General features: G+C 43.8%; 1 protein-coding gene across 6 annotated transcripts in view; it reads left to right on the top strand.

Annotated features, from left to right (window-relative positions):
• The window catches only part of TMCC2 (transmembrane and coiled-coil domain family 2), an 87,062-nt gene extending 66,598 nt beyond the window's left edge, over positions 1 to 20,464 (top strand). For 5 of the 6 annotated variants that reach the window (XM_053393297.1, XM_053393300.1, XM_053393303.1 and 2 more), the window contains 3 exons: positions 8,949 to 9,883; positions 18,643 to 18,778; positions 19,428 to 20,464. In XM_053393297.1, coding sequence (XP_053249272.1) covers positions 8,949 to 9,883; positions 18,643 to 18,778; positions 19,428 to 19,739 — 1,383 coding nt within the window. In that variant the 3' untranslated portion in view covers positions 19,740 to 20,464. Of the gene's footprint in view, positions 1 to 4,527; positions 4,857 to 8,948; positions 9,884 to 18,642; positions 18,779 to 19,427 lie in introns of those variants that run through there. The other variant, XM_053393302.1, reaches the window with a different exon arrangement.
• Positions 20,465 to 21,192: the final 728 nt, after the last annotated feature.

Below are 21,192 nucleotides of genomic sequence, written 5' to 3' on the forward strand. Positions count from 1 at the left end.
GCACTTGGTCAGCCATGCTCTTCCTTCCTTCAAACAATTACTTTCTCCCTCTTTCCTATGTTGATAGTATTCTTTTTCTTTTGAGGTAGCTTTTATACTCCGTAACACAATATAAAAAGCACACTGTGCTGGTTGCTATGCTAACCCAGAATTTGGTCCTCTCTTAATAGGTATGCTGTGGTCACTATGACATACAGTTCTGTGAGTCATTTTGGGGACTGGGTTAAAAAAAAAGAAATAGAAGACCATCACAAAAGGCTAGCAGTTTCTTAACTCTTTTCTGTCAGGTAATTCCCCCATCAAAGATCTTCCCCGGTCCCTAGCTGCTTTTATCCCTGTTATGAAAGAAGATAATTTCCTATCTTTTGCACAGTTGGAGTAAAAGCAGTGGGGAATGGGGATTTGGGGCAGGAAAATAGCCTCAATGGGAAAGGATTCATTGCTTGCATTTTGTAAAACAAAAGTGTAACATGTAGTTCCACCCTACATTGATGTTATTGGGGAGTTTCACATATTCTGCAGGGAAAATTTGATGCTTGATGGGGAACCTCCATTTTGTATCTTGTGTTTTGACACCCTTAGGCAAATAAGAAGAAACCTCTTTCAAGAAACCTCTTTCAACAATTGTGGCTTCCCGCAAAGAGTCCATAGCTTGTTGAAGGTGCTGAAAGTTATTAGGAGACCCCACACAGAGTTATAATTCGCACCACCCTCAACTAGCTACAGTTTCCAGGATTTTGTTAAAGTGCTATAAGAGTGCTTTAAATGTATGGCCTGGGTGTGCCCTTGGACAAGGTGGCATATGATAAACCTCCTGTTCTGCCACTCACCTTCTTTGGTGCTTCATGCAAGGGGAGAATAGGTGTGCAGTTGGGGCATTAGATCCCTGCCAGTGTTGAAGGCTTGCTATTTTATGAAACAGCTCTGCATGCTTGTAGCTTCCAGACTTTGTAGCTTCCAGGTTAGGCTGAGAGGCAGTGTCTGACTCAAGGTCACCCAGATTTGAACCCTGGCCTCCCAATCCCAGTCTGTCATTTTGACCACTATCCCACACTGAACCCCATCAACAGAAGCCCTATGCAAGGATTTGTACTTCCACAACAGGGTCTCCCTCCTGCTCCCCCTGCATGCCCCCAAAATTGGCCTTGAGGGGGCATCAAGAGAACTCCAGAGCAATGCACGAGGGGAACAGGGAATTGATCCATCTGATAAGCTGTTATGCTTGCACAGACAGAATGTTTTAATAGCATAGTGCTGAATTCCACCACACACATGGTGATATTCAGTGCTGGTCCTACTCAGAGTAGACCCACCGAAGTTAATGGCCATGACTAATATAGCTTTATTAATTTTAATTGGTCTACCCTGAGTAGGATTTGGTTGAATATAACCCATATATATATATGAGAGATAGCAGCTAGTTGGTCAATTAAAAATTCAGCATAAAACAGGACAAAAAAGGCAGGTTTCCCCTAGTGCCATAAAGAAAATAGAGAGAGTGCAAGGTGAGTCTCTCTAAGAAGGGAGTTCCTTTAATGAGGCACAGCAACTGGAAGACTCTGTCTCTGGTTACCACCTGCCTTACTTTATATGGCATGGGGATGTGGAGCAGGGTCTCTGAGGTTGGTCTTAATGACTTGGCAGATTTAAGGTAGAGAAACAGTCCTTTTGGTACCCTGGTCCTAAGACATTCAGGGGTTTGTAGGTTAAAATTAGCACTTAACATTTTGCTCAGAAATGACCTAGTAACCAATGTAGTTGTGCCAGAACTAATGTTTAGATGCTTTGTATGACTCACCCCAGTGAACAATTGTGCTGCTGCAGGTACAGTGAGTTGCAATAGCCTGAATGAGATGTTATCAGTGCATGGATAACTGTTCAAAAGAGTGCACCTGGTTTTGTTTTGACCCAGACTAGTCACTGTCATGCATGCTACAACTGGGTTAAAGTCAGTTGGAGAGGACGAGGGAAGAGGAGGTGTACAGTACAGGCAATAACCATTTTGCACGTGTTAAAAGCTCGCGTGATAGTGCACACGCACACATCACCGTGAACCCAGAAGAGGCAAGGAAATAGGTTGGATTGAGGGTGGAATGGGGTGTGGTAGAACACGCTCCACCATCACACACATCCTGAATGCAAACCCCACGGAAACTGGGGGTTGCCTGCATTTCTAATTCCTAAAGCCTAGTTTCACCAATAATTCTGAACCTGACCTTGGCACAGGCCTGGGATTAGGAACATGTTTCTTGTGTTCCAGAAAGTTATGCAAGCAGTTGTGCCGCAGAGGGACAGGTTCATTTTTGATAATCAGGAGTTTTGATTGTCACATTGCCACACTTCCTTCTATTGTATCTGCACAGTTGGTGTTGGCTATTTGGGAATCTGATATAATTTATCGAGTAGAGCTCTGGGGACAGCCGTGCTTTCCCCTACCTCTATCTCCTTGAATCATACTTACCTATGTCCTATTTTCAGCTTCTTCTATAAAGGAGTTTAGCATAAAATCAGGAAGAGGCTGCCAACACAGGTTCCTTAAAACAAAAACAAAAAACCTATCTTGGCTTTGGAACTTGAAATTACCTCTTGTGCAAGTCTGATTCACAAGACAGCCTGCCAGCGTTGCTGTGACTTTTGAAGGCCAAAACAGACATGTTGCAGGAGAGCCATGATTAGATCTCTTTTGCTCCCCATTTTAAAAGATGCTGCAAATTCTGATTGGAACAGCAACATTAGGGTAGGTAGGAGATGATTAACTGTTTTCCATCTACCCTTCCCCCCCATCAAAAATAACCACTCATGAAGCTGCTAGTAGTTCTAAAATGGAAAAGAGGAAGGTACCTACATCATGTCTCTCTTTCTTCCCACTGTAGTGCTAATACCAGCTTTGAGGATGGGGAGGAACATTTAAATAGGGGAAATGACACATTGGGAAAGAGTTAAAAGAGCCTTTCCCACAGTACTGATAATCTCACAATCCAAGACCCATCTCCACAAATGTCGGGATATCCAATCTCCTGTTTTCATGTCCCTACCTTAGCTGATGATAGATAAATAGTTTTACCTATACATGTCTAATTGAGTTGAATGGAAGTTGTACTCAGTCTTAATTTTGGGGTGAGGCTGGATAAGTTTACAATGGGTGGGGAGCCTGTGATATTTCATACACTGTTGGACTTCCAATGCCCATCAGGCTCAGTCAGCGTGGCCAACATTCAGTGAAGACAGGAGTTAGAGTCCAGCAGCATCTAAAGCAGCCTTTATCGACCTGTGGGTCCCCAGATGTTGTTGAGCTACAACTCCCATCACCCCTAGCTAGCAAGGCCAGAGCTCAGGCATGATGGGAGTTGTAGTCCAACAACATCTGGGGACCCACAGAATATAATAATAATAATAATAATAATAATAATAAAAATTTATTTATACCCCGCCCTACCCAGCCAAGGCCGGGCTCAGGGCAGCTAACAAGCAATAATAAAAACAAATTGAATGAATACAACTTAAAAACAAGATTAAAATACAACATTAAAACATTGAAACATTAAAATGCAGCCTCATCACAGGAGGAGAAAGGAAAAAAGAAAGAGGGGGGGATCAAATTGGCTCCAAGCCAAAGGCCAGGTGGAACAACTCTGTCTTACAGGCACTGCGGAAAGAAATCAGATCCTGCAGGGCCCTGGTCTCATGAGACAGAGCGTTCCACCAGGCTGGAGCCAGTGTTGAAAAAGCCCTGGCTCTGGTTGAGGCTAATCTAACTTCCTCGGGGCCCGGGACCTCTAGGGTGTTGCTATTTATGGACCTTAAGGTCCTCCGTGGGGCATACCAGGAGATATGGCTAACCTGATCCAAAACACCCACCCACCCCACTCACACATGAAAACAAAGATCACCACAGCCAATCACAAACAAACAACCACACCCTAGAACAACCCCAACCTCTCTCACCACCAAAGAAACACAAGTGGCTATCTGGGGACCCACAGGTTGAGAACCACTGATCTAAAGGGTTGCAGGTTCCCTACTTTATATCAGTGGCTGACCATTCAGCTTCTGACAGTTAACCCTAAAGAAAGCCCCTGTTGGTAAATTTTCTACAGACATATTTACTACCATGTCTAAGAACTATTTTCTAGAATACATCCAAAAGTGGTGCGTTGGGTTTGTTCCTCCTCTGTTGTTTCCTAGTAGCGGTTTCTCCATCTCCACATGGGTTATGTCCTGCCTTACTTAAAAAAAAGGGGAACTGAGTGACGTAGTCTTTGCAATAATTGCACACTTCATGGAAATAGAAGTTGAGCAACTTCTCTAATAAATTGACTTGGTTTCCTCTTTCAGCTTCACCAGGCTTGCTTTTATCTTGACCGTACACAAAATAGTTCTTTAAAAAAAAAAAGAATCTATATCTTGAAGGTTTCAGTTCAATTCCTGTGAGTCGATAAGAGAGAAGGAGAAACTCCTCACTGTGTTCTGGGTCCTGGAAAGCCCCCAGAGCAGCTCAGGAGCTAAGAATAGGCCATCGGTCAGTGTTTGTAAAGTCTGCAGTTCCTTGTTGTTTTTTTCCAAAAAAAGTGCTGATCTTATAAGGTTGAGGCAAGTTTGTGGCTGCTCTGAATGATGTTGTGTGTGGGTTGTGTTTTCCCCGCCTGCTTGCCTTTGTCACCCAGCAAAACAGATCAGTAGGATGTCTGAAGCAGAAAGATAACAGTAGCCTGGGCAGGACTCCGGCAGCCTTTGGATAGCTTTGTCGGTGCTTCCCTCATGGTTTTTCCTTTTCCAAGGATCTTCCTTTGCTCAGCAGTGAAGCTTAGACTACTATGAGAAAGAAGAGAGTGCTGGAACCAGATGAACACTGGAAGGTATGGTACAATGATTGGTGCAAACTGGCCTTTCTTGGGGCACAGCTGTATGAGATACCTCTGTAGAATCAACAGGATTTTTAGCTTTCATAAGTTTTGAGCTGGAACTTCAACACTTGAAGAGATAGCTTAAGAGCTATTTCACTCCTGCATGAAGGTGGGAGTAATACAGTGAGATAGGAAGGCTAACCTCGTGATGAATACACAATGGAATCAGTGTATAATGTATACTAAGTCACTGGTTTAGAAGTAAGGAAACAGGGTTGTGGCTAGTGCCAGTACCAAGCAAAATTGGGCAGCCGCCCAGGTGCATGGATGATAAATGGGCCCCTTAAGCTGAAGCCAAGACCTGGCACAGTCCTTAATTAACCACCTCCTTGCTTTCCCAGCACCAGTAGGGGAGTGGGGATCTGCAGTGGTCCAGATACTGTGACCTTGGACAGGTATTCTAAGATAGTGCCTCCCATTTTATGGAAAACTAACATACCACAGCTGCAACATCATTCTAATATAGGGATGCTAAAAATTGGGGTTCTGTTTTCCCACTTAAAGCAACTTGTCTGAAAATGGTTATTGTGGGTGTTACTATCAACTTTCACTTTTAGTTCTGGTGAAATTACACGTTTCTTTCGAAGAATATTTTGACTGGAAGCAAGGGGAGTAGAACTTTGTTCTATTCTGTTATGTCTAGTACCTTCTGTAATACGACTCCTAACATTGCCTCATTTTTTAAGCTACTCCTGCACAGTATTATATCATTTGGAAAGGGAGACGTTGTAGTCTGTAGAAGTATATTAGGCAGTGCCTATCCATTCAAAGTTGTTGTTTAATCCTCTGTGTGTATGCATATATATATATAATTTATTTAAGAAAAGCAAATATGTATGTATAATATAATCTCATTTATTTAAGGAAAACAGAGTCAAACTCCTTCATGGCAAACATCAGTAATCTCCATTCAGCCCCATGCCTGTCAAGACTTGTTTTGATTTGGATATGAATTTCAGTTGCCATATCTCTTGAAGGCAAAATGGATGAAGTCCTTTTGTTACTATGCTGAAAAATTATGAGAATTGAAAAGGCACTGAATTGTACTACTTCAGTTTACAACTCAGGAAGATTTTTACAGGCAGGTATAATATCTGCCATTAAACTGCAGTCATCACATGTCTGAATGAAATACCAGCTCCTGGGGTTCAGCTGTGCTGGTCCTCAAGCTGGGTAGAAAACTTTGTAAGGAGAAAAACTAGAGAAGCCTTTGCTCTTTGTTTGATGGGAGTTGTAGTCCAAAACATCTGGTGTGATCTCGATCTCCTGTCCAACCATTCATTTTGAGCGCCTAAACAAAACTTACATGATGAAGTAGACTCTAGTTCATGAAACCTTATGCTCTAATAACTTTGTTGGTCTTTAAGGTGTCATGAGACACATCTGTTGTGTTTGCTGCAACCATGACACCATGATAATGGGAACAGATGATGGCTATAATAATAATAATAGTAATTTATTATTTATACCCCACCCACCTGGCTGGGTTTCCCCAGCCACTCTGGGCGGCTTACAGAATATATAAAGGTAACGGGACCCCTGGCCGTTAGGTCTAGTTGCGGATGACTCGGGGGTTGTGGCACTCATCTCGCTTTACTGACCGAGGGAGCCAGCGTATAGCTTCCAGATCATGTGGCCAGCATGACTAAGCCGCTTCTGGTGAACCAGAACAGCACACGGAAATGCCTTTTACCTTCCCGCCGGAGCAGTACCTATTTGTCTATTTGCACTGCGTGCTTTCGAACTGCTAGGTTGGCAGCAGCAGGGACCGAGCAACGGGAGCTCACCCCGTCATGGGGATTCAAACCGCTAACCTTCTGACCGTCAAGCCCTAGGCTCTGTGGTTTAACCCACAGCGCCACCGGCGTCTTCTACAGAATATATATATATATATATATATATATATATATATATATATATATATATAAAATAAAACATCAAGCATTAAAAACCTCCCGATACAGGGCTGCCTTCAGGTGTCTTCTAAAAGTTGTATAGTTCTTTAACTCCTTGACATCTGAAGGGAGGGTGTTCCACAATGCGGGTGCCACTACCAAGAAGGCCCTCTACCTGGTTCTCTGTAACGTCCCTTCTTGCAGTGAGGGAACTAGCAGAAGACCCTTGGAGGAGGACCTCAGTGTCTGGGCTGAGTGATAGGGGTGGAGATGTTCCTTCAGGTATACTGGACTGTATATATCTCTGATCAGGCAAACCAGATGTTGCATTTGTCTGTAGGAACAAATCTGGGATGGCTGGGACTGCTGTTGTGGACAAAACATTTATGAGTTAAGTCTCCACTTCTTCTACGTTGAAAGCCTTTCTGTCACTGTAGTCTAGTAACAATGGTTCATGGCACCAGAGGCTCTTCCATGAAAGCAGTATGAAAATTACTTACACAGAGTCTACAGAATACATTTAACTTTTGCCATCTCCAAACTGCAAGTCCCATGCCTCTGATGCATCACTTCAATCTGCATAATATTTTGCATAGAAAACTCAGTGAGTGGCAAGTATTTGGTAGTGTCCTTTGTTACAAATGGGAGACAAATATGCTTTAGGGGCTTTATTCTGGCTGGCAATTGGGCAGAGTTCCTGGATTCTGAAGCAGCTTCCTAAGAACATCAGGCCAATGTTAAGCAGGCTTTACAAAACCCATTAACTACAGCCCGTATGTAATTATCAGCTTTCTGTCATTCTAGTCTCAGGGGATGGCCTGCAGAGTTACTTTTCTGCTGAGCAAAATCAGGAGACCGGGGAGCATTATTAACCAAACCCTGAAGAATATCCTGAGGTGCTCTCTGGTCCTTTCACCTCTACTTATGACACGGTACAAAGTTTGGCTCTTGCCTTTGCTTTCTCATTTCCCTTACTCAAGTGGTATGATAGGCTGATTCTCAAAGGGCCATGAGTCAAGATTCCTGAGTTCTGTTTTGTTCCAATGCCCTGAGGAGGAAAAATAAGCCAAGGGCACAATTCACAAATTTATCAACACAACATCAGTGGAAATGTACTATGAAAGTCCTTAAGGCAGGGTGGACAACCTGTATGCAGAAGGTTCATGCTGGGGAAATGAGGGAAATGGGGTGGCAGGAGGAGAGGAAGAAAGGGGGGTGCCATGCTCAGATTTTGCTCAGGCCCTGCCCACCACCAGCATGCGTCTCCTGACAGATTACTCCCAAGGGAATGAGACTACAGACTGAAAGAATGTTCCCTGCTTCCCATTCAGGCTTCCAGATTTCGTGTACAAAGATAACAGACATTCCACTGTAAGACCACTGTTCCATTCCTTCCATCAATAGGAACCACAGACAACTGAGGATGGAAGTCTCAAACTGAAAAAAATGGGTTGTTGTTTTTACCTGAATCTTCAATAATTCTGATGGGATTTGAACTAGTTTTACTCTTTTTTAAAAAGCCATATGGCTCTGTTGTCTTGCTGTAATACAAAAATATTCTATATTCCATACAGTGGTACCTCGGGTTACATACGCTTCAGGTTATATACGCTTCAGGTTACAGACTCCGCTAACCCAGAAATAGTGCTTCAGGTTAAGAACTTTGCTTCAGGATGAGAACAGAAATCGTGCTGTGGCGGCGCGGTGGCATCAGGAGGCCCCATTAGCTAAAGTGGTGCTTCAGGTTAAGAACAGTTTCAGGTTAAGAACGGACCTCTGGAACGAATTAAGTACTTAACCCAAGGTACCACTGTATTTCCAAATGCATGAAAAAGGGAAATATGATAGAATTCAGGATATGCCCTTCCATCAGATAACTTCAAAATGGCATCTGTATTGAGAGTTTGGTAGCAGGCATATTTAAATCCATTTTACCAATGAATTGGTAATTGAAAGCCGGATGATCAGTTAAAACTCTGTGATACGGTGACCGTCACCTGAGTTCTCATATCTTTTTCTTCTAGCAGTTTTTGGTAGTTCATCACCATTTCTCTCTCTCATGCCATCATGTGTTGTCTTGGGGAATGACATTATTTAACAGAGCCTTTTAACTCAAGTCTCTTTCTGTGCTCTTTCTCCTCTCCCACAGTTGGATAAAGGGGATGTGAGCCAAATCAGCCTGCCTTCTAATACAAGCCACGGTGATGCTGATGGCAACTTCTGCCTTGACGTTCCAGACGGCAACCCAGACCCGCAGAGGACAAAGGCTGCCATTGACCACCTGCACCAGAAGATCCTCAAGATCACCGAGCAGATCAGGGTTGAGCAAGAGGCCCGAGATGACAATGTGGCTGAGTACCTGAAGCTAGCTAACAACGCGGACAAGCAGCAGGCCTCTCGTATCAAACAGGTCTTTGAGAAGAAGAACCAGAAGTCAGCCCAGACCATCGCGCAGTTGCACAAGAAGCTTGAACATTATCACAAAAAGCTAAAGGAGATTGAACAAAATGGGCCCTCTCGACAGCCCAAAGACGTCTTCCGGGACATGCACCAGGGCCTCAAGGATGTAGGGGCTAATGTCCGCTCCAGCATCAGTGGCTTTGGAGGCGGAGTGGTGGAGGGTGTCAAAGGTGGACTCTCAGGCCTTTCTCAAGCCACCCACACAGCTGTGGTCTCCAAACCCCGAGAGTTTGCAAGCTTGATCCGTAACAAATTTGGCAGCGCGGATAACATTGCCCACTTGAAGGACACGCTGGAAGATGGGCACCCTGAGGAGGCCTCACGGACTCTGAGTGGCAGCGCCACTCTGGTTTCTAGTCCCAAATACGGCAGTGACGATGAGTGCTCCAGTGCCACTTCTGGCTCTGCAGCAGGGAGCAACTCGGGGGCGGGTGCTGGTGGCTTGGGCAGCCCCAAGTCTAACACCTTGGACAGTCACCACTATAATTTTGAGACCATCATAGAAGAACTGAGGGAGATTAAGGACATTCAGTCCCACCTTGAGGACTCCATGGAAGACCTCAAGGCCCAGCTGCAGCGAGACTATACGTATATGACTCAGTGCTTACAGGAAGAGCGTTATAGGTAAGACTTGTTGGGTGTGGGAAACTTTCACACTTAACTACCATATTTAATTGTTGTTGACTTGTGGAACTGGGCATGCTGGCCAGTCTTTATGTGGTGGCTCTTGAAGGGTCATGCTGTGGGGTACAGTAGATGAAGATGCTGGCAAATAATGTAATTAGGCTTTATGTTCCTATGCAAAGAAACAAATTGTCAGTGAATTTCCCCTTAGAAGAGGCTGTGGCAGAGAAGGGGAGATGAGATGCTATAAAGCATATGGCAATGAGGGAGGAATTCAGCCTTTGACCTCAATCCAGTCAGTTATTTAGCAGCCACAAAGGATTCTGGGATATCAGAACCAGGCATGCATCATGGACACTTGCTTTCCATTTCCTAATTTCCCCCAGTCACTTCTATTCCTTTCTCCTGCAAAGTTCTCTTTGCTTTGGCCACAGTCCTGTGCACAATTACCTGGAAGTAAGCTCCACTGAGAACAGTACGTATTTCTTTATTTTTAAAAATAGCTATCCACTTTTCTTTATAAATCCAAAGTGGCAACTTACAGGATAACACAAACCAAACAACAACCTAGCACCAGAAACCGTATAGAAACAACAATAGATAACACCTAACACAATTATATGCATATGATAACACTTGTTATCCTTCAAGAAAGTAATTTTGCTTGTTATCCTTGCATGTTTATGTAGAGAGAGAGCCAAACAGAAATTTGTCTCCTTTTTTCTAAGCCTATAATAATTTTGCGGTGGAAGGCCAAAGCTTTTGGATTTATGTTCTTTAGTTGAATTTAGGCTCCCATTTAGTCACAAACCAATATGCCTTAATTGCTATAGCAACCATGAGTATGCATGCTTGTTCAGGAAATGTCTGAATTTCAAATGGGGGGGGGGAGTTGAATTTTAAATAAGTGATTCAAATAAGTCCTCCTTCCTGGTGATTTAAATCATGATTTAAATCCTGCCTAGCTGTCACCAGCTTTGAAGATGTCTGCTGGAATTTCCTGTACTGTAAGTTCTCCTCAAGAAGAAAGACACTGCACTATTAACTGCTTCTATTTATAAGACACAAGAGGAAATGCATTCCTGGCTGAATGCTCAGTGCCAGCTTCTTGCTTCTCTCCACCGGTGGAAAAATAAGGACCAAGAACTCTTTTGCCTGTGGGCTTCATTAAAATTGTAGGCAGTGAGGAAAGAATTATGTTTCCATTTTTTTGTGAGAGAAGGGTCATAGGCTCAGTCCTGGGATGACACTTGCGTGCAGTTGCTATGTTTAGGTTCTCACAGATGTGGGGAGCAGAAGTCTCTTGCAGGCTTATGGTCCCAACCAGCTCTCATGTCTAGGGCTGGTTAGGGCAGTGGTGGAGAAATCGTGGTCCTCCCAGATGTTGCTGGACTCCAGCTCCCATTAGTTCTAGCCACCTTAGCCAATGGCCAGGGATGATGAGAAAGGTACTCAAGCAACATCTATGGAACCACTCATTCTGCATCCCTGGTCTAGGGGTATGGCTCTTCCTCAGTGTCAGAGGTCTCTGGTTCAAAGCCCAGACAATTGTGCTGGGGGCATGGAGAGGAGAAGGAGGCTGGTTGGAATTTTGGGGAGATGATGTAGGTCAGTGAATGAGCACTTGCCTTGCAGGCAGAAGGTCCCAGGCTGAATCCCTGGTATCTCTACTAAGTAGCAGAGCTGGGAAAGACCTTGAGTCCTTGGTTAGCCGCTGCCAGCCAGAGTAGACAATTCTGGAGTAAATGGACATATAGCCAGACTTTGTATAAGGCATCTTCCCACATAGTCCAATCACCATAGAATAAATAGCACACAGTCTCTGTGAGTGTTTTCTCAGTGAAGCATCTCCCAGTTTTCTGAGAAGTGTCTCACAGGATCTAATAGGATCAGCCAAGGCTGCATGCACTTATCCCAGATGGCCATAACAAATCCACACTTTAACACTACATGTCTGATGAATATTTTTTTTTTGCCCTGAGCTTTTCCTGTGAAAACCTGCTCTTTAAAGCCAAATTGGAGCAAACAGCAATTTGGGTTTTCCACAGGTTGATGTTTGCTCCAACTGAGCTTTAAAGAGCAAGCTTTCACACAGAAAGCTCTGCAGCAAAAAAAAAAAAAAAAAAAAAAAAGAACAAAAAGAAAAAAGGTGCTCAGACGCAAAGCTTTCGATTGCGGACTATTCCTGGAAAGAGTGGAGGAAAGGTAAGTGTGGATAAGCCTTCAGTGTGAATACAGTGCTTTTCATGCAACCAACTGTACATACAGTGAACGTGCCCAGAGAAAGCAAGGTTGCAGTGGCAAATCCTACCTCAGTTCGCTGGACCTTACAATCTTCATGTGCATACAAAGTGTATGCTTACAGTTTTCCTGCCTGCAGTTGGGGCTGTGCAGGGCCCCTTACTACACTTGTCTTCCCTTTGTATATGCACAGAGATTGTACAGACAGTCTAGTGCAGTGTTCCTCAACCTCAGGTTCCTTATATTTATTAGACTACATCTCCCATCACCCCTGACTATTGGCTAAGTTAGCTAAGTTAGCTGAGGATGCTGAGAGCTGTAGCCCAACATCTGAGGACCAAAAGCTGAAGAACACTAGTCTAGTGAGCATATGTAGGTCAGGGAGGGGCTCATCACCACGAGCCCTCTTCTCCCCACATGCATTCACTAGATGCCTGTTTGATTGTTTGAAGTGCTTATCTGTGTCCTCATTTATTTTGGATGTCCATTTTGTCCTACCCTGGTGTTTGATGCTCCCCATCCCCTGCTGTTTGGGAGTTTTTTCCAGAAGCTGGAAAATATCTCAAAATATCCTGGAAGGCAATTATCAGTGACAGCAGGGATGGAAACAAAACTCATTGTTCCCAAAGGCAGGCTTTTTTCAGAAGAGACACCCCCCTTCTCATTTGTTTTCCACTCACCCACATGTATCCCATTTGAAGGGCTGAGAAAAACCTTTAGATTGCAATTGAATAATGACCACCAAACCAGGAAAGAGGTGGGGAGAAAAGAGGAAGGAACTGCAGGTGCTCCAGAGAGAAAGATATTTATTTCAGGCCTGACAAGTTCTGAAATAATCCTTTGTCCAAGCCACATTTTTAATAGCAGCTTCCACCGAATGCATAAACCACTAATGCAGGTGTGAGGAACCTTTGGCCTCCAGATGTTGCTGACGTACAACTACCACCCCTGCCTATTGGTACTGCTTGCTGGCTTTGATGGAAGCTGTAGTTCGGCAACATCTGGAGGGCCAAAGGTTCCTCACACCTACACTACAGTAACTCTTATAGAATAGGTTATCCACTTGATAGAAATTGCTGTTCAAAACATGCCTTCCAGGGAAAGAATTATTATGAAATATGTTAGACCTGAAATATTTTTCTCTTTAAGCCCCATGACTTTCTTCCTCATCTCCTCCTCACCCCCAAAGTTGAATGACATTTATTAGGAAATCAGCTCCATTAAATCCATTGGGACTTATTTCTTTATCTATCATCTATCTATCTATCTATCATCTATCTATCTATCATCTATCTATCATCTATCTATCTATCTATCTATCTATCTATCTATCTCTCTCTCTCTATCTATCTATCTATCTATCTATCTATCTATCTATCATCTATCTATCTATCTATCTATCATCTATCTATCTATCTATCTATCTATCATCTATCTATCTATCTATATCTATCTATCTACCTATCATCTATCTATCTATCTATCTCTATCTATCTATCTATCTATCTATCTATCATCTATCTATCTATCTATCATCTATCTATCTATCATCTATCTATCTATCTATCTATCTATCTATCTATCTCTATCTATCTATCTATCTATCTATCATCTATCTATCATCTATCTATCATCTATCTATCTATCTATCTATCATCTATCTATCTATCTATCTATCATCTATCTATCTATCTATCTATCATCTATCTATCATCTATCTATCTATCTATCTATCTATCTATCTATCTATCTATCATCTATCTATCATCTATCTATCTATCTATCTATCTATCTATCTATCTATCATCTATCTATCTATCTATCTATCTATCATCTATCTATCTATCTATCTATCTATCTATCATCTATCTATCTATCTATCTATCATCTATCTATCATCTACCTACCTACCTACCTACCTATCTATCAGTTATAAGGTTTTTTATATACAATGCTTCAAACATATTTCTTGCTTTGTTTACCAAAAGAAAATAACACAATAAAATGTGGGTAACACAGGCATAATAAGGCCAGTAAAATCCTTACTAGTTCCTCAATAACTAATGGAGTTGGGTGATGTACAGAATAATAATAAAAACTCTGAAACCTTAAATACAAAATAACAGTTCTAAAAAGCAACATTAAAACCATCTATATCAGGGGTCAGCAACCTAAGGCCCATGGACTGGAAGCAGCCTGTGGAGGTCGTTTGACTGGCCCACGAGCCGCCCCCAAACCAAGCTGCCCGCTTGTGCGCTGCACTAAACCGGTGCAGCATGGGGACTTGCTTCCGTGGCGCTGAAAATTGCATCAGCGCACACGCTGAAAATTGTGGGCATGCGCGCTCACACACATACGTGATCTGGCCCACGGAGAGATCTTCGGGACCGATCCGGCCCAGGCAAGATAAACCTTGCTGACCGCTGATCTATATGAAACTTAGTGGAAACCAAAACTCTACCAGCAGCACACGATTGCAGCTTAGAGCAGCCTGCACCAACCTGGTGCCCTCCAGATGCATTGGATTGTGCTGAAGACAACTCATGTATATATAAAAGAGCACATAACCTTAGGCAGTGCCCTAGAAACAGTCCTCGTTGCTTCAGGTAGTTAAACCATGTCCATCTACCCATCAGCTGATATCACTGGTGGCGTCAACTGATGGTTGAGAAGGCAGGGTTAAATCTCATTCTGACTGCACACACCTGTTCCCAGGACAGAACAGGCTCCTGCAGCCAAAGCAGCAAGATTTAATCCCCACTCATCAGCTGATGATCGGGGTTAAATCCTGCACAGTTTTAAGCAGTCCAGCAATCTGGTTTGAGCCTCTGATTTTCAGCAGCTCAAAGAAGAGAGGAGGGGGCTGCCTGAAAGCCCTTTACAAAGGGTCTCATCTTCAGCAGGGGAGCTGCAGGTTGCTGTTTGTGACAAACACCATGTGCAGGATTGATACCCTCTGCTCTCAAATGATAGAACCACCGATAGAAATTTGGCCACCACCAAGTGGGGATGACAGGAGTTGTAGTCCAAAATATTTTGAGGGCCCCTGAATGGGGAAGGCTGCCTTAAAGCATACTGCATGTAGCACAGGAACGAGATGTTAAGAAACAAAGCATTGCAAGTAATCATTTAGTTGTACTTAGGACAATAAGCCTAACAAAATGTTCAATGCAATCTGATGCCTTCTTTGATGGCCTGTTCAATAAAATGAGGTGATGGGATATGGTTCTGTGAGTATCAATGTAACATTCAGGACATGTAGCCCTTTGGCAGGTTTACGCAGAGGTAATCATCACAATAGGGGACATGGGTGGCACTGTGGGTTAAACCACAGAGCCTAGGACTTGTCGATCAGAAGGTTGGCGGTTCGAATCCCCGCGACGGGGTGAGCTCCCGTTGCTCGGTCCCTGCTCCTGCCAACCTAGCAGTTCGAAAGCACGTCAACGTGCAAGTAGATAAATAGGTACTTCCAGCGGGAAGGTAAATGGCGTTTCCGTGCGCTGCTTTGGTTCACCAGAAGCGGCTTAGTCATGCTGGCCACATGACCTGGAAGCTGTATGCCAGCTCCCTCAGCCAGTAAAGCAAGATGAGCGCCGCAACCCCAGGGTCGTCCACGACTGGACTTAACGGTCAGGGGTCCCTTTACCTTTACCTAATCATCACAATAGCTCTTAAGAGGGGCATCCACTGTCAAATTGGTTCTTCTCACAGCTGTCTGACAGCCAATTAGAAAAAGTAATCCAATTCCTTGTCAACATCTTCCTGTGTTGCAGGAACGTAGGAAGCTACCTTCTTGCCCTAGGTTAGACTGTATGTCCATTGATTCCAGTATTTCCTCTGGCTAGCAGCATCCCATGCCACCTGATCTTTGCCTCTCCCAAGCCCTTCCAATCCTGGAGTTGTGAAGGACTGGACAAAGCAGGAAGAGATGGCTTCCGATGGAAGAACAGGGAGTTCACCAGACTGGTTCCTATTAGTCAGTTTTTAAAGACATCAAGTCAGTGACAGTCAGCACCTCTCATGGCAGCGAATTCCATGAAGAAGACTGGGGGGAACAACTACAATTATTCTAATTTGTTTTTGGACTACTTGTATTTCATTGTTCTGCTCAGTATTCTAAAGAAAAGTTATTACGAAGAGACGAACTGCTCATGCAATGATTTTATTCAGTTCCTTTTTTTTGCTATTTTTAACTTGCCATTTGCTTTTGAGTTCTGCTGTTTGTTTTTCTTTTATTTTCTATTTCAGTGCAATAGACAAGCCACTGGCTTGGTTTAATGCTATATAAGGTTAAGCGGTGGAAATGGGAACATGTTTTGAAGCATAGTTTTCCGTGGTGCTCCAGGGGTAGCCTTTGTTGCTTTGTTTTGTTGCTTTAGGTGAGGAGCAGGACTTCATCTTCCACTCCCACATTCCATGTACAGAATTCAACTGGACTGGCTGCTGATAGAATGCATCAGGCTTAGGCAAACACGGCCCTCCAGATGTTTTGGGACTACAACTCCCATCATCCCTAGCTAACAGGGATGACAGGGACCAGTGGTCAGGGATGACAAAAACCAAGAAGAAGAAGAAACATGAACCAGTAATGCCCCCTCCCACAAACACATTTATCTGTTATTTTCAGTTACTTCCTATTTTGAGTGGCCAGATATCACTGTGCTTATTCATTTAAGCTTTATATATAGAATTGTCCAGAGTGCACTTTCATGTTTCCTGTCCATTTGATGCTACCGTTTACATTTTCTTTCCTCTGAATCCATGTAGACATATATATTCCAGTCTACAAAGGCTGATGCCATAACACATAGAGTGCCAGAAGGTTCCTTTTTACTTGCTAAAGGACCCCCCTCCCCGGTGGGTTTTTTTTTTTTTTGGGTGGTGGTTTACACTTAAAATTTAAGTGGAGGAGGAGGAGAAAGATTGCCAGTGCCACGTATCACTATTGGCTCCCAGTAGAGGGAAAGACGAGGCAGTGAGGAGCCCATTGCAGGCACAGCAGCTGAGCCAATCTGATGCACCTGTTTCTGTGCCCACACTGAGCTGCCCACTGCCTGCCTCCCCCACTTGGGTAAGTGGTAGAGGTAAGTGGCATTGGGTGGGGAACTCTGCCCTACTTTCCCTGCCAGTTGCTCCTGCTTGTACAGATGACAGCCAGTCATCCTGGGACACAGCCTTGCTCTGTGGAGGCTATTTTCTGATCTAACACAAGGGTTGGCCAACCAGCATTGTGCAAATCTGACCTCAGACAGTCCCAGGGAAGGGGCTATAATTGGGTTGCAGTTGCAGTGAGTTTGCTTCCACAGTGGTTTAACTGTTCACAGTGAAATGACACTTCCCTTTCTGTTCTGCTTGACTGTCAAGGATATAGCAACATCCTGAAGGAACGAGGCAGGGACGTTTCATAGGGATATAAGAGGAAATCCGGTCTCTTGGAAAGTAGAGAAAATATATCATTAAATGCTTTCATCATGTAGAGTGCTCCCTGGAGCGGCTGCTTCTGTGGCCTGGCATTACCTTCCGCCATCCCCTGAGACCATCTATAGCTCCTGCTGGCTTTTTACTCAAGAGGGAAAAGGCTGGAACATGGATTGTTACATCAGCTGCTAAGGACAGAAAGACTCTGGCATACATACAGTGGTACCTCGGGTTAAGTACTTAATTCGTTCCGGAGGTCCGTTCTTAACCTGAAACTGTTCTTAACCTGAAGCACCACTTTAGCTAATGGGGCCTGCTGCTGCTGCTGTGCCGCCGGAGCACAATTTCTGTTCTCATCCTGAAGCAAAGTTCTTAACCTGAAGCGCTATTTCTAGGTTAGCGAAGTCTGTAACCTGAAGCGTATGTAACCTGAAGTGTATGTAACCCGAGGTACCACTGTACGCTATTTCTAAGTGCATTCTAATCATCTTTGTGAACCTATCAAGGCTGAAAAGCAGGATATTATTTAGTCAACTGTTGGTGTTCTTAAACGGTTGTTCAGCTCCAAGGAAAGTTAAAGTTGAGTGTTGTTTGTGGGCTGGTGTTTTCATTAGCACTGGCAAGTTCATCGCCAGTGAACTCATAACATCCTTCCCTTTCTCTTCTCCTTGAGGATTTATCAGCCAGTAGCTGCTGTACATAAGAAAATGGGATAAGTGAGCTCTGTCTCTTCTTGCCTATCTCTCTGGAACTTGAAAGGTTTGATGGTCCATTAGAGATGTAGCACTGCTGTCAGTGCTACTCAGGAGGGGAATAGACAGAGATCCCTCGTTCCTACTTCCTGGGTGCCTCTGCTAATTCTAGCTGGTGAGTCTTGAGGGGAGAGGGGAGTTTGGGAATTGGGAAGCATTGGTGTAGGAGATTAAGGAAATCTGAGCCAGAGGAAAAATTAAGGGATTTGAAAAGTTCACATTTTCTTTGACACCAGCATTTTGAGCCCCCAAAGCTCATACCCACACCTGAATACCGTGAGCTTCCCTGACTTCTCCAGCTCCAAATTCTCACCCACTGCATGTGTTTCTCCCTCTCCCACTACACAGATATGAACGCTTGGAAGAGCAGCTGAATGACCTGACGGAGCTCCACCAGAATGAAATGACCAATCTCAAACAGGAGCTGGCCAGCATGGAGGAGAAGGTGGCTTACCAGTCCTATGAGAGGGCCAGAGACATTCAGGTATGGGAAGGCATAGGGATGCTTGTACAGCTGGCCTGACATCTTCCCCTCCCCATTGGGTATTAATTCTTTCCACATATTCAGTCTCCCTCCCAAAAACATAGAACGGCTTACATATAAATACAAATCCTAGGTGATCTGCTATACAGGCAGAGCTCAGGACCAGACCTGCAACACTAGAAGTGTGGTATATTCCTTCAGATCATTCTCTGAGCATGGATGTTTGGCACTGATAAGACTAGAGAACTGAAAAGATGCAGGAGGAGAGGAATGAGACTTGCATCTGAAGAACTGAGAATTTGTCTATGGATCTTAGCTTTAGATTGCTAGTCTGCAATCCGTTCCCTCTTGTCCCTAGATCATAGAAGGGCTCAAGCTCAGTAGATGTGCCACAGCTTTCATAGGAACCTTGGAATCTGCCATATAATAAGTCACACTGTAGGTCCATCTAGGCTAGTTATTGTTTGCTCCAACTCATAGCCCTTCTCCAGGATCTCAGAAGAGAGGATCTTTCACCTCGTCAGCTTTCCTGGACATGTCTGGGATTGAAGCTGGTACTCTCAGCATGGAGTGCAGATGTTCTAACACAGCTGCAATCTCTCATCGCTCAGCTAAGCTAACACTGGTCCTTTTTCTATTTCCCCTGCAGGAGGCTGTGGAATCCTGCCTGACTCGTGTCACCAAGCTGGAACTTCAGCAGCAGCAGCAACAGGTGGTGCAGCTGGAAGGGGTGGAGAATGCCAATGCCCGGGCCCTGCTAGGCAAATTCATCAACGTCATATTGGCCTTGATGGCTGTGCTGCTGGTCTTTGTCTCCACCATTGCCAGTTTCATCACGCCCTTGATGAAGACCCGCATGCGTCTCCTGAGCACCACCCTGCTGGTGGTTTTTCTCTTCCTCCTCTGGAAGCACTGGGACTCCATCACTTATCTTCTGGAACACGTGCTGCTCCCTAGCTGATTCTCCTGGCAGCCAGGTGTCGGGGCTGCAGGGTGTTTCGGGTTTTGTTTCATGTAGAGAGAGAGAGAACGAGGAGACCTTCCAACTCCGTTCCTTTGTCTATACAGAGTACGTAATCCTCACTCGCTCTTCCCCTGCACAGCCAACTTTATTCACGTCCAACACCATCTCTCAGCCGTAGGGAGTGTAGCTGCATCTGAGCTTGTGAGAAGAGGCTGAATAAGTCCCTCTTCCAGGATGCCTTTGCAAGGGGTTGTGGGAAAGCAAATGAAGTCCGGAAGAATCTTTAGCTGCAACACCTTAGCCTTTTCTTTCAAAGCAAACAAAGGAAGTGAGCGCGATTGCAAAGCTTTGTGCGCAGAGCTGCAGAACGCCAGTCTCCAGAAAGCGTTTTTTGCGGGGTGGTTTTCTGCCTGAGAAGGATGATAAAAGGCTTATTTCTACATATGAAGACAACGGTTCAACACTGAAGATGAACTTTTTTCTTTTTCTTAAAACTGATGCCCCTTAGAAACATGCACAGATTTCATGGAGCAGAATGATGTACATATCACACCAGTTTATCCAAGTCACATGGCTACTTTACTTTCCATTCCTGCAGAACAGCTGATGTGCCAGAAGTGCACCTGGGCATCTTTCTTATGATGGACTTGATGTGATTATGGATTTGGCTGGGTTGTTTCACCTGTTCAGTTTTGCCCAGTGGAGACAAGATCAAAGGGGGGGGGGAATCTACCACTCTGGTGCAAGTTCAGCATTTTTGGTTGGCTTTGTTTTATTTATTTATTTTTGCTTTTGTTTGATATCTTCAGGGAGTAAATGAGAAATTCTGACAGTGCACCTGCGAATCTTACAATCTTTGCAAATGTGTATGTGTGCGTGCGTGTGTGTGTGTTAATTTATTGATTTACAGATGGTTCCTTTTTCTAAATCGAGTATTCAGCTGCCTTCACATCTCCTGTGTACCTAGAGAAAATAGAACATGGTTTTAAAATGGTTGACTAGTCCATGCAAAATTTGTGAGTCTCTATTTGAATTTGGCAATGCTTCATCAAATTTCACCAGTAGAAATTTTGCTCATTACTTGCTCCAAGAGACAATCCTCCATCTTCATATTGAAGCGATTCTATTAATAGTACATTATTGTAGTTCTTTTAAAGCAGACAAAGAAGCAGCCATCATATGCAGTATCAGGCCCTTAGTGGAGGTTTCCTCACAAAAGAAGAAAAAGCAACTAACTGATAACTTCTGCTCTTAAGCTCCTGACATATTTCATCAATGTTTATTTCAACTGCTTATTTATTCACACCTGCTATTGTCCGGAGCATTTTATTTTACAGCAAAACTGTATAGCACGTTTTAAAGCACATTTTAAAAGGTTTAAGATGAAATGATCTGGGTGAGGAGTTATTAATATAATATTCACAAAAATATAATTGCTGTTGCTGGCAAA

The sequence above is a fragment of the Podarcis raffonei genome, chromosome 6 (assembly GCF_027172205.1).
Source record: "Podarcis raffonei isolate rPodRaf1 chromosome 6, rPodRaf1.pri, whole genome shotgun sequence".
Lineage (NCBI taxonomy): Eukaryota > Metazoa > Chordata > Lepidosauria > Squamata > Lacertidae > Podarcis > Podarcis raffonei.